This window comes from Pipistrellus hanaki, assembly GCF_964339955.1.
Source record: "Pipistrellus hanaki genome assembly, chromosome: 15".
Lineage (NCBI taxonomy): Eukaryota > Metazoa > Chordata > Mammalia > Chiroptera > Vespertilionidae > Pipistrellus > Pipistrellus hanaki.
The window spans coordinates 49,141,139-49,154,239 of record NC_140517.1 but is presented as its reverse complement, the minus strand read 5'-3'; the positions used below and the strand labels follow the sequence as shown (position 1 = coordinate 49,154,239).

The 13,101-nt window shown below is 63.9% G+C and overlaps 1 protein-coding gene across 4 annotated transcripts; it reads right to left on the bottom strand.

Moving 5' to 3' along the window:
• Positions 1 to 3,003: 3,003 nt before the first annotated feature.
• Positions 3,004 to 13,075, bottom strand: PRPF31 (pre-mRNA processing factor 31). Of its 4 annotated transcripts, none has more exons than XM_084905320.1 (14): positions 12,958 to 13,075; positions 11,705 to 11,889; positions 11,565 to 11,625; positions 9,488 to 9,571; positions 8,591 to 8,688; positions 7,704 to 7,810; positions 7,024 to 7,193; positions 5,565 to 5,722; positions 5,257 to 5,346; positions 4,346 to 4,473; positions 4,186 to 4,258; positions 3,711 to 3,839; positions 3,496 to 3,594; positions 3,004 to 3,378 (listed from the first exon to the last, which is right to left on the bottom strand). In XM_084905320.1, exons 2-14 carry the CDS (start codon positions 11,879 to 11,881, stop codon positions 3,253 to 3,255), a joined length of 1,500 nt encoding a protein of 499 aa, XP_084761446.1. In that variant the 5' UTR covers positions 11,882 to 11,889; positions 12,958 to 13,075; the 3' UTR covers positions 3,004 to 3,252. The 4 variants fall into 4 exon arrangements, with proteins under 4 accessions (XP_084761446.1, XP_084761447.1, XP_084761449.1 ...); XM_084905321.1 differs by having other exon boundaries at positions 11,705 to 11,892; positions 12,958 to 13,018; XM_084905323.1 differs by lacking the exon at positions 12,958 to 13,075 and adding an exon at positions 12,793 to 12,911.
• Between the last annotated feature and the right edge of the window lie 26 nt (positions 13,076 to 13,101).

Below are 13,101 nucleotides of genomic sequence, written 5' to 3'. Positions count from 1 at the left end.
AGCCTGTCGCTCGGCAGCTCGGTCCTTCTCCAAGTGCCTGTGTGGGGCAGATCTCTGAGACTCAGTCCTTGATGGAGGAAGCACGAGATAGTGCCCCCAGTCACTGGCGCCACGCGAAGCTGCTTTATTGGGGAAGCGCCGCGGAGGCACGGAGTTTTTGGTCCTGCCTCGGAGGGTTAAGTGGCCGTTCCTCTATTCTGCACCCTGGCTTCCTCGGTGCAGAAGGTACAGGTGCGATCAGGTTTCCCCTCCCCACGGAGACCACCTAATGCCTATTGGCCCTTAATAGCTCAGCTCTGTGCTCCACTCTCGGGAGGAAAACTTCCCTGATATCCCGCACCAGGTGCTCAAGTCAAGAGCCCTGTGTGATCATTCAGATGGACGCTTGCACGTCTGACATCATTTTCGTCATTAGTCAACTCCCTCCTTATGGATTTTGCATCCCCCCGAGGCACTGAGTGATGCTCTGCTAAACGAATGAATGAATGCAAGGATTGACAGTGGTTAAGACTGGCCAAGGATCACGCACATCAAGATGGGAAGCCAGATTTGCCTATTATCTCTAAGTGGAGGAAAGTCAGGGAAAAGCAAGTGCGAACTGATCAGAATCACCTGTGACAAGGGAGATAAGGATGCTTGTAAAAATACAAGGTTGCCCCGCCCAGTGTGACTCAGTCAGTCAGAGCGTCATCCCATGCCCCGAAGGGTCACGGGTCTGACTCCTGGGCAGGGCACATACACACGTTTCCAATTCAATCCCCGGTTGGGATGTAAGGCAACTGACCAGTTTCTCTCTCACATCCATCTCTCTTTTTAAGGTGACCAGACGTCCCCATTTCTAACAATTTGTCCCTCGTCCTGAGGCGTTTTAAAAAAGTCTCAATGGGGACGAGGGACAAATTGTTAGAAATCGGGACTGTCCCGCCAAAAGCGGGACGTCTGGTCACCTTACTCTAAAATCAATAAAAAACATATTCTCGGATGAGGATTAACAAGAAAGAAGCCATGTTCTTTGGGCTACACAGCCCCAGAGATTTGTACTTTTACAGACTTGCCAGCTGATCCCTGGGTTCATTACCGTTTGAGTTTTGATGTGGGGCTTTGCTATTCAGTGTCCCCCTGTGTGGGGACTTCCCAGGAATGGTTTGGGGTTAGGGGGTGGCATGGTCAAAATGCAGACCCTGGTCCACAAGGTCCCAGCCCCTGCTTTTCTAACAAGTTCCCAGGTGAATGGAGCATCCACAGCCCCCACATCGAAGAGCAAAGATCCAGAGCACTGGCTCTCCAATGTGGCTGCAAATAGAACCACCTGGTGGCTTTTTCAAAACCCAGTCAGGCCTCACTGTAACCAGTGAAATAAAAATAAATTAAATCTGGGGCCCGGCCGGTGTTGCTTAGTGGCCGAATGTCAACCTATGAACCAGGAGGTCCTGGTTTGATTCCAGTCAGGAGCATGTGCCCGGGTTGTGGGCTCGACCCCCCAGGGTGAGACGTGCGGGCAGCAGCCAATCAATGATTCTCTCGTCTCTCTCTCTCCTTCTCCCTTCCTCTGTCTGAAAGCAATAAAAACATGTTAAAAAATAAATCTGGGGATCAGAGCCAGGTAGCAGTAATTGTGACACTTCTGAGATGATCCCGGCATGCACCTCATTTTCTGGAGCAGCGGTGCCGTGTGGCCCCTCCCTCAGCAGCACAGACATCACCTGGGATCTTGTTAGAAACGCACAGCAGTGAGCCTGTGACAGACGGACGGAATCAGAAGCTCTGGGCCCCGCAGCCTGTTTCCATCAAACCTTACAGGCAGCTCTGAAGCACAGCAAGCTTCGAGGATCTTTGTAGTAAGTGTACCCAGGACGGCAGGGCAGGCGACTCGATTCTGTGCCGAGACCTGCCCCTGCCCCCTGCCACACACACACCGTGAGAGTCGCTCTGGCCAGGGGAGATGGATTCCCGAGGGCCCTGCACAGGGGGACGAGGCCCTTCCCCGGCACTTTGATTTACTCAGACTTCAGGCTCGAGCACAAACTTGGGGAAAGCTGTGTGACAGGTAATCTGGCGGGTGGGAGCAGAGATTCAGAGAGCTCCTGGGGTCCACAGGAGGGACTGGGGACCAGGGACACACGTGAGCCCTGAGTTGGGGGGGAAGCGGGGCCGCCCAGGGAGGAACAGACAGGGAGATTGCAGCTGGACCCGGAAGCGAGACCCAGGAAGGCTGTGGAGACAGCGGGAGGCGGGCAGACAGGAGAGGCCCCCTTCTGCAGAGCTGCCCTCTCCTCAGAGGTACCAGCCCAGGCCCTGCACCCCCTCCCATAACTAAGGAGAGGAATCTGAACTGGGGGGTGCCCGTAGGGAGAGTTAAGAGGTAATGCATTAAGCTGGGTGATTCCTCTGGCTGACCCGCCGCACGCCCCTGAGCCCAGCCCAGAGGACACGAGGGGAGAGGAGTCTGTTCCTCCCCCAGTAAGTAGGAGGGGCCCTGACTTAGCAGATGAGGGACTGGGCGGCCTCCTCGGTGCCTGTGCGTCCGGCTCGGGGTGCAGTGGACGGGGCTGTGGGCGGCACCCCAATCAGGCCCTGCAGGGTAACCAAGGGTCCCCACCTGGATGCTTAAGTCACTCCCGGAGGCCTTCCCCACCTGCCCTCAGCCTGCTGCTTACACCAGGGAGGGAGGCCCTGGCCGGCCCGCGTGCCCCCCGACGGGGCTCCTCTCGTACCTGGTGAGCAGCGGAGCTTGGCACAGCAGCAGAGCTCCCAGCAGACGGAGCACAGTGCCAGTCCCGGGGGGCCATCCTGTGCCGGGTGCCTCTGGCATCAGTGGACTGAGTGGTGACCCCCCGGGTGGGCCTGCGCGGGAGCTGGGCTCTGCAGACGCCGCGCTTGGTGTGAAATGACGGGGGCCCGAGGCGGATGGACGGAGGGGGGCGCTCCTCTTCCTGGGGCCCAGGCTCCGTCCCCCAAACCCGGAAGCTCTGGCTCCTGCGGTGCTTGACACGCGATCACAGGTTCTGACAATGTCCTTTTAATCACACTTTCCCCCGGAGTATCTCCTTTCCCGGGTAAAGGGACAAAGACGAGGTGTGGCGGGGACCTTCTGCCCGGACTGGGGCGGCGATCTGGGTGCGGGGGCCTCCGTGCCCCCCTGGTCGGTCCGGGCACTGGGCACTGGCCGGCTCCCGCCGCCGGAGCCCCCGGCCCTGACCCCTCGGGCGCACATGGCCTCCGTGAGCCGTGGGCGGCGCCCCGGGTGCGCCCTCAGGTGGACATGAGGCCGTTCTTCTCGCCCTTGACCTTGAGGAACTCGGCCATGCTGGAGAAGTACTTCTGGTTGGCCTCCGCCACCTTCTTCTCGGCCGCCTGGGGGTTCACGATCTCCAGGCCCTGGCGGGGGAGGGAGACGCAGCTGGGTGAGGAGATGGCCTGGCCCCTGGACATCAGCCCCCGCCCCCCACACGCACCCCCCTCCCTCCCCTGAAGCCGGGGAGGGGCTCCCGGTACCTGGAGCGGCGTGAAGGCCACGCTGGAGGCGGTGCCCGAGGAGCGGTCGCGGATGGTGGACTTGCCGCCGTACACCACGCTCTGCTTCTGCAGGGTGCGCTGTGGGGGGATGGGGGGAAGGAGGCTGTGAGCTGGGCTGCCCACTGGGCCCTCCCCCGGGGCCGCCTCAGCCCCTGCACCGGGGCCGCCTGTCCCCCCGCCGGGCCCGGCCGCACCTGCAGTGTCTTGGAGATCCTGGCTTTGGTGGCCTCGTTCACCTGCGTCTGCCGCACGCGCCCGCTGCCCGACTTGCCCAGGTGGCCCAGGCTGAAGCCCAGGTCCTCCTGGTAGGCGTCCTCCTCGATCTGGGGGAGGCGAGGCGTCCGGAGTCAGTCACCCCTCGATCGGCTGGAACCCCCGGCGGCGTCCGCCCCACCAGCCCGTCCTGGGGCCCCCCCTGGGCCCTGTGACTGCTCCCCAGGCTGGCAGGTGGGGTGTGTGTGTGTGCGTGTGTGTGTGTGGTTCTCGTGGGACCAGGAGGGTGCTCCGGTGAGACTGGGGAAGGGCATGTGACACAGGGCATGGGGAGGGGCGGGGAGGAGGGGCGGGTGGCCAGCAGGGCCCAGGGAGGAGGCTGGGGGACCAGGTCTGAGGGCCACAGTCAGAGCCAGGAGCTCAGCAGGGACAGGGCCGGTGGGGGCCCGGGCCCACCTCTCCGAAGCTCATGCGGTTGGCCTGCTTGCGGATCTCCGTCAGCCCCAGCCGCTCCTTCATCTTGCGGTACCTGAGGGCGGGCACCGGGAGTCAGGGGGCCAGTGGGGACAGGGGAGCCCCTGCCTGCCCGCCCGCCCCGCCGCCCGCGGGCGCCCACCTGCGGCCGCCTCGCTTCTTGCGCTGCCCGTCCAGGGGCGCAGGCAGCGGCTTCACCTGCTTCACCGGGGGCGGCTCCTGCCACTTGTCGAACTTCCGCTCGATCTCGTCCTTGAGTTCGTAGCCCACCTGCGGGCACGGGAGGGGCTGCGGTGCCTGGGCTGCTCCCTGACTGATCCCCAGAGACGCCCGGATACCACAGCCCCCCCCCCCCCCCTCACTCCCGCAGGTCAATGAGGGGGAACGCCTGAGAGTCCCCTGCTTCTCTCTCATCCAAGGGCTCATCTTCAGGAAAGACCCCGATCGGCCTCTTCTCGGCACGTCCGCCGAGCCGGAGCACCTGAGGCCCACAGCCCTCGTCTGCCTCCGTGCCCTCCCCCCCATCCCAGGCTGGCTGCACGCCGCCTCGGGGCCTTGAAACGCCTCTCCTCTCTGGGAACCAGTGAGCCAGAAGACGGGTTAGCTGTGGGGGGACAGGCCCCACCCATCCCCAGAGGCCCCGCAGGCGCCTCCGGGCCCTGTGACTGCGTCAGGCTCAGGTCAGGAGAGGGGTGGGGAGGGTGTGGGCCCATGTCCTCACCACGTCCTCAGAGGCAGCGGGAGGCCACGCTGCGGGGAGGGGCCTCTGGGAGTGGGAGAGGGCACAGCACCCACCTCCCCGGGGCCTCGAAGGAACCGCCGGGCCGACACCTGGTCTGACCCAGCAGAACCCTCTCCGGACCGCCCTGAGCCTGTGGGCTCCCGCTCCTGTGCTGCGCTGAGCCACTGGCTTGTGGGCATCTGCTAAGAGCAGCGGCCACAGGAAGCAGATGCGGGGTGGGGGGTGGGGGGGTGGAGAGAGAGTGACCTCGGCAGGGCCACAATCGCTCGCCAGGACAGCCCTCAGCACCAGCTCAGCCGCCCTGCCCTCACCTTGCCCTCCGTGCTCTCGTGGAAGCTGTCCACGCGGGCCGCCAGCGTGCACTTGGCGGCCACCAGGCGGGCCGCCTTCCGCCGGAGGTCCTGGGAGACCGGGAACGGAGGCGAGTCAAGGCGAGGATCACTGAGGCCACGGGGCTCCCGACGCCAGCCCCACGGCCCGCTCCTGCCTGGCAGCGCTCCACCCTCCTTCCCGGATGGAAAGACCGAGGCAGACGCAGGCCTCCTGCCCGAGGCCACCCAGCTGGCCAGCGGCGCTGCGGGTCCCAGCCCCGTTCCCCCCGCACGCCGCCCCGGCTCACCGGGGGCAGGGACTGCACGATGTCGCTGTGGTAGATGTAGCCGGTGTGCGGCAGCACGGACGTGGACGAGAAGCCGGACAGCGTCTTGCGCTGGGCGCCCAGCAGCATGATGTTGCAGGCGGGCATCTTGGAGAGGTTGGTCAGGCCGCCGGCCACCCCTGCAGCGGCGGAGGGGGGGGCGGTGAGGAGGGCAGGGCACGGTCCCCGTGCTGTACCGAGTCTGGTCAGGTGCACAGCGAGCAGAGGGCCCGTGAGGAGCCAGCTCAGTCGGAGAAGCAGCACAGCCCGCCCTGGGGCGACCCCGGGGTCCCCCGAGCCGGTCTGCAGGGCGGGGTGGGAGGAGGGCTGTCAGAGGGAAACCCCGCTGTGTTTGCTGCTCTGAGCTGGTGCTGCGTGTCTTTAAGGGAAACCGTCAGCTCATCGGAGGAACCCCGAAAACGAGCCTCAGACAGCGTGCCAGCCCACTGGGGGCAGAACAGCCCCGAGAGGCCATCATGGAGCCTCTGGTGGCCAGAGGGCCTCTGCGGACAGCTAAGTGAGGGCCCGAGTCGGGGTGACCGCCCTGGGGGACCCGGGCTCAGTGCCACCCGAGGGCCCCTCGAGGTGGAAGAGAAAGGCGGTGTCAGTCACAGATGGGAGAGCAGACTGGGGGGCCTCTATAGCGGGAACAGGTCAGGGGCCGGTCCTCCGGAGCCTCCGTGAGGGAATGTCCAGTCATGAGGTGACGGGAGTACGGGAGAAGCTTGTTTTGCGGTCATTTGTCACAGCCACTACAGGAAGCCAATACACCCCCAGTCACCCCTGGGGAAACCGAGGCCCGTGAGGTCACCTGCCCAAGGCTGCGAGGCCAGGGAGAGGGAGCGGGACCCACACCGAGTTCCGATCTGCACACACCTGCCCTGAAGGCGGCCGCGGGAGGCCCACCTCTGGCCCCAAACTTCCCATGCTGGCCCTCACCCCACCCCGTACTCGGCGAGACAGTATCTGGGAGCGGGGCCTTCACAGAGGCGATTAAGGTGACGGGACATCACAGGACTGGTGCCATTAAAAGGCGATACGGACACACACAGAGGGGCGGCCATGTGACTGCACAGGGAGATGGCCATGTGATCACTCAGAGGGGCGGCCATGTGACTGCACGGGGAGATGGCCATGTGACTGCACAGGAGATGGCATGTGACCATTCAGAGGGATGGCTATGTGACCGCATAAGAGATGGCCATGTGACCACCCGGGAAGCCTGCATCTACGTCCTCAGGGGGACCAGCCCTGCCCGCACCTGCACATCAGAGACGGTAAGTCTCAGTGGTTGAAGCCGTTCTGGTGCAGACCAGGCCCGAGAACATGCTGTTTCACCCAGCGCCCTGGAGTGTTTGGGTTACAGGGGCCGGGGGTCCGGGATGCCCTACAGGACCAGGCCCACCTCGCGGAGGGCACGGCACCCCTCCCCCCGGCTCACCCATGATCTTGGCGGCCGTGGACGCGCCGATGATGATGGAGAGGTTGGGAGCGATGAAGGACATGCGGGACTCCACGTACTCGTAGATGCGGTGCTTGGAGGCGTTGAGCTCCAGCGCCATGTCGCAGGCCTCCTCCAGCCGCTCCAGCTCCTCCTCCGTCAGCTGCTGCCTGCAGGGAGGGGACCACAGGGCTGGGTTCCCCGCCTGCCTGCTGTGGGAGCCCCGCCCCCAGCTGTGTGCACACGTGTGTTCATGTGCACGCATGCAGGCGTGTGCAGCCTCAGGACCATCACCCTCAGCAGTGGCAACCTGGGGGCTTGCTGTTCGCCCGCAGAGAGCTCGGTCCTGCCTGCGGCTGGGCCACCACCTCCTCCGGGGAGCTCCCGACCCAGCCTAGCCCCTCCTCCATGTCTGACATGCGCCCTTTGGCCTTTGACCTGTGCATGCACTTCCTCCTCCCAGACAGGAGCTCTGGGAGGGCAGGGCCACCTCCAGCTGCTAGTTCTGCACCCGTCCGGGAACCTGCCACCGCGAGGGAGAGCGCCCGCCCACAGGACAAGGCTGGCTCCTCACTCGGGGGGGACCCCCAGCCCAGCCTGCTGCCGGGCTGGCACCGAAGTGAACTGTCCCCGAGACGGACCCCGGGGCCCAGCCCCCGGCCCTCCCCGGGCATACGCACCCCTGGGTGGTGGAGGCGGTCACGCTGACCACCATGATGGTGGCGTTGGTCAGGATCTGCTGCAGGTTCTCGTTGTTCTTGCACTTGTCCAGGCTGTTGCCCAGCTCCTGGGGGTGAAGCGGTGGCAATGGACAGGCGGCCTGGAGGCCCGGGGGCTCCAGGCCCTCCTGCTCCTGCCCCCCACATTCCTTCCGGGTGCTGGGAGAGCTGGGGTCTATGCCAGGTGCCTCTCCCGCCCCCACCGGCCCCGAGAGCGTCGGTGCTCACAGCACAGCTCCGTCCGCCCCGCGCTGGCGGATGCGGACACTGGCCAGAGCAACCGACCCTCAGCGCGGATCTGCCCGCCGCCTCCCTGCACGGACGTCCTGCCGCCGCCCGCCCCTCGGGGACCCGTGGAGCCTCTGGCTGGGCCCGGCCGTCACCGGCACCTGAGCGCCGGGGCTCAGAGGCCAGACGTGACCAGACCTCGTCAGCTCTGCCTCCTCACTTCCTCTTTCTCGCTCCCAGGGCTCCTCACCCATCGGGGTCCTGACACAGAACGCTCTTCCCCCGAATCTCTGCCCGGCTGCCCCCCCGTTAGCTCTCCACACCACTGCTCCGCCCCCGCCCCCTGGGCCACTCTCCCTCGGGAGACCCCTCTCCTCTCCGGAGAGCCAGGGAGCAGAGGGACCTCCTTTCCAGGCTCCGCCCTCACACACTGGGCAGCAGTCACCCCTCCAGACCCTCCAGGCCCTGAGGATGAGGGAGGCGGCTGGGGCCTCCGACGTCACTAGCGTCACTAGCTGAGCTTGCTCCCGCTCCTGTGCTCACCGTCCCGGGCAGCCTTTCCCGGCCAGGTCCGGGGGCGGGCCCGCCTCCCCCCACACACACGGGGCCCCCGCGCCCACCTTGACCGTGCGGATGTAATCCAGCGCGTTGGGGACCAGCGACTCCAGCTCGGGGAAGCGCTTCGAGTACTTGTCCCGGATGAACTTGTGGATGATGTCTGAGGCGGGCGGGGCGGGAGGCCTCTGATGAGGGACAGGCGGACGGCTGGCTGTCCCCGCATCCACCTCCCCTCTCACTCTAGTAACCGAACCCCTGAGCTTCGCGGGGCGCAAGGTCCCCCAGAATGAAGGGCCCTTTCCCGCTCCCTCACTGCTGGGCAGGCCGGATATGCCAGTGCTGGTCCAGAGGTGAGGGGTGCAGCTTCAGGGCACCCCTGAAAGGAGAGGTGTGCCCCCGGCTCGGCCGTCTTGTTGGAGGCGATGGCTGAAGTGGGCAGTCACATTGTACCACCAAACAGGCAGCAGATCCACAAGGTAAAAGAGCCTGGCCGGTGTGGCTCAGTGGTTGAGCACTGACCCATGAACCAAAAGGTCCCTGGTTCGATTCCCGGTCAGGGCCCATGCCCAGGTTATGGGCTCGATTCCCAGGGAGGAAGTGGGGGGGGGGCACACAGGAGGCAGCTAATCGATGTCTCTCTCTCATCGGTGTTCTTATCTCTGCCTCCCTCTCTCTCTAAAAACCAACAGAAACCATTTAAGAAAACAAATAAGAAAAAGCCTGGGCGGCAGACACTGCTACCCCAGGCCCGGCCGGACCGCCCGCCCCTCCCATGCGGGTGGAGGGAGGTGCTCCTCCTTCTCAGGGCAGCCCCGGCCCCAGCCGCAGAGGCCCCAGCAGCAGAGGCCCCAGCAGCAGAGGCCCCAGCAGCAGGGGCGGGGCTCGGGCAGAGGCCCGGGGACCTGCCTGCCCCCCCCCCCCCCCCCGCCCCAGGCAGAGCTCTCTGCCCCCCCACTCACTCAGCTCGTTCTCAATCTCCACGGTCAGGTTGTTGGCGTCCACGATGACCCGGTATTCGGGCGCCGCCTCCACCGGTCCCATCACTGTGAGGGCGAGACAGCGGCGGGTGCCCGTGCCCGCGGCTCTGCCCGCGGCTCTGCCCACGCAGCTCTTTCCCTGGTCACCCCCCGCCCCCCGCCATGCGCCTGACACAGACATTCACACTTCCACGTCCAATCCAGGTATCACTGCTTCCCTGGTCCCTGAGGCAGGGCCAGCGGGCCCTCCAGTGGCTGCACAGGGTCCCAGCTCCCTCCCTCCCAGCAGGCACTGCCCCCCAGTTGCTGCCTGGGACCTGCTGACCTCAGCTGACCCCTCTGGGTGCCTGCCCCGAGGTGCCCGTCTTCCCTTTGTAGAAAGGGACAGTGAATGTCCCTGACACTCCGCTCTGATGTCATCCGTGTGCCTGACAACCTCCCGCCACCAAACCCAGAGCCCCACCCTGGCGGGAGGGATGGGCGGCAACAGGACCACCCCGAGAGCTGGCCCCGCCGGTCAGGAGCCAGCCCAGCGCTGCCCCCAGCTGGGAGGGAGGCCTTAGCGGACGCTTAGTGATCCTGCACGTCTGCGGTTACTTCCTGTCTACCAAAGGTACCAGCTTTCCGCTCACAGTAACACAGCTCTCCTTCTGAGATACATTTAATGAAAATGGTACACTGGTGTAAAGAAAATGTGGGCAGGGGGTTGGGAGGCTGGGTGGAGGAGGTGAAGGGATTAAGAAGTGCAAATTGGCAGTTACAAAAACAGTCAGGGGGAGCCCGGCCAGTGTGGCTCAGTGGGTGAGTATCGGCCAGTGAACCAGGAGGTCATGGTTCGATTCCCGGTCAAGGGCACATGCCTGGTTCTGGGGCTGGATCCCAGTGATTCTCTGTTATCACTGATGTTTCTATCTCTCCCTCTTCCCTCTCTCCTACTCTGAAATCATAAACTACATATTTAAGAAGCCCCCCACACACACATACAAAAAAAACCCACACAAAAACAAAAGTCAGGGGGATGCAGAGTACAGCACAGGGAACATCGTCAAAAATTCTATCTAATAAAGAGGGAATATGCAAATTGACCATCACACGATCACCAAGCTGGCGGTGCCCAGGCCCTCAGCCCAGCCAGTGGGAGGGGGATGAAAGTGGGGGCAGCCAGGTGCATGGTACGGCTGGAACCACCCTCAGCACCCCCAGTCGCCCAGGCCAGCCTGAGGCTCAGGTAACCAGGGCCGGCCAAGGCTTGCGCTACCAGCAGTGGCAGCAGCAGAGGTGTGATAGGGGTGTCGCCTTCCGCTGATTGCAGGGTCGCCTCCTGGCCCTGAGGGCTCCCAGATTTTGAGAGGGGGCAGGCCGGGCTGAGGGACACCCCTCCCTGCCCCCACTGCAGTGCATGAATTTTCGCGCACCAGGCCTCTAGTATTATAATCACTGCGGATGCTGCCAAGTGGGCACTACACTTAGCAGGGGGGTCAACTCTGTAAGCTATACGTCTAACCACTATGCCAGGGGTCCTCAAACTTTTTAAAGTGGGGGCCAGATCACGGTCCCTCAGAGAGCTGGAGGGCCGGACTATATGAACTACTAATTCCTACTGTAACACCTCAGCTGCGCTCACTGCCCAAAAAACCTGGCGGGCAGGATCAGACTCCTCTGCGGGCCGCATGTGGCCCGGGGGCCGTAGTTTGAAGACCCCTTCACTACGCTATACTTCTGGAACTAATATAATACTTTATGTCAACTGTAATTAAACAATAAAAAACAAAATTGGGTGCTAAAAAAAAAACCCAACCAAACAGGACAAGTAGTGAAACCCCGGTAACTGGTCACGTGACACGCTTAGAAACCTGGACAGAGGCCTAGGCGATTGGAGAGTGCTGTAAAGCGCATCTTTTCGGAGAGAAGGGCTGGGATGCAGGAGAAGAGGGCTCAGGGAAAGGACGGTAGGGAGGGCGACCAGTTTTCAAAGCCACAAAAGCACAGAAGGAGCCCAGGGACCTGGCAGGGACCGTACGGTGGGGTACCAGGCAGGTTAAAGCCGAGGGGAGGGTACCTTCCGAAGCTTTGGCTTGCTTGCTGATGTACTCCTCAATCTTCATCATGATCTCAGCAAACTGGGGAGGAGAGGCTGGTCAGCTCCCAGGTCAGCTCCCACCACGCCCTCCGAGCTCCCGTCCAGCCGGGGGCGCTCACCATCTTGCTGTCCCACAGCTTGGCGATGCTCTTGACCGAATCCCCGGACAGATCCAGCTGCGTCTCCTCCTGCACATCCTCGATGGCCGGCTCCTCCTCTTCCTCCCCATAGCTGCCTCCTTCCTCCTCATCCGCCGCCTCCTCGAGGTCGGCCAGGAGCTCGTCTGCCAGAGACATCCCGAGGCCTACTGGGGGGAGAGCAGGGGGCCCCTCATTACCGAGGGGCTTCACCCCAGGAGGCCTGGTCCACCCGCGTCCACCCCGCCAGCACGCAGGCCCCACAGGACCGGCATTTTCATCTGCGTTGCTCTCCCGCTCCTAGCTGTGCCCGGCACATAGTAGGTGCTCAGTAAACACCAACTGAATTAACCCACGAACAAACACCCCCAGAGCCCAGATAATCTCCAGCCCTAACTCACACCGCCTGCCCTCTCTCGGTCACCTCACTGACAAGACACAGCACACCCCCTCCTTAAGGCTTGAGAGATACATCCTGCCTGGCTGGTGTGTCTCAGTGAAGAGAGAGCACTGGCCTGCGGACAGACGGGTCCCGGGTTCGAATCCCAGTCAAGGGGGCAAGTCCCTGGGCTGCAGGCTGGATCTCCCTGGTGGGGATGTGGGTTGGGAGGCAGCCAACGGATGTGTCTCTATCACATCGATGTTTCTCTCTCCCCCCATCTCCCTCTCCCTCCCTCCCACTGTCTCTAAAAAGCGACGGGGGAAATGCTCTCTGGTGAGGACTAACAACCACAAAATTTAATTTCTAACACTTGAATGCCCGCCTTCCCCGTGAAACTAATTTCCATGAGAACAGACCCCGTTTCGTTCATTGCTCGCTCGCTCGCTCCCCCAGCGCCCGGCGCGGGGCGGGCACCAAGACGTCGCCTGATCCCAACCTGCCACCCCCCCACCTCCCGGCCCACCAGTCCTCACCTGCCCCCCTCACCTCACCCACGTCTCCCCGAATTTTACGGGCCCGGCCCCTCCTCAGCCTCCCGTTTTCGCCCTGTACCCCAGCTCCCTGACCCCCGCACCCCACTCTCGGTGACAGCCCGCACGCCCGCGGCACCCCATACACTGGGGGTTACCGTGGGGACTTCAGCGCCCGCCTCCCCGGGCGGAGGGCGCTGAGGGCCGGGGTGGGGGGGTCCTGCCGTCGCGGGGGCCCCGACCTCCGGGCGGTCAGCCATGTCCTCGCCCTCGGCCGCCCCCTCCCCGCCCCCGACAGGCGCGCCGGCCGCCGCCGCACTCACCACCGCCTTCCCTCCGCGCGCGACGGCTCCCAGGAAATCAGCTCCGGGAGCCGCTCGACGCGGAATGATGACGTCTCTCCCCCGCGCCGCGGCCGCCTCGGCGCCGCGCTCTGATTGGTCCCCCGCGCTGCGTCCCTCCGGCGC

What these genes read in the sequence shown, in the direction of transcription:
- PRPF31 (XM_084905320.1), bottom strand. Translation starts at nt 11,881, where the DNA reads ATGTCTCTGGCAGACGAGCTCCTGGCCGACCTCGAGGAGGCGGCGGAT. An exon ending in GGAGATTGAGAACGAGCTGA is followed by an intron (nt 8,689 to 9,487) that starts GTGAGTGGGGGG and finishes CGCCCGCCTCAG; the next exon opens with ACATCATCCACAAGTTCATC. An exon ending in CACGGCCGCCAAGATCATGG is followed by an intron (nt 5,723 to 7,023) that starts GTGAGCCGGGGG and finishes CCGCCGCTGCAG; the next exon opens with GGGTGGCCGGCGGCCTGACC.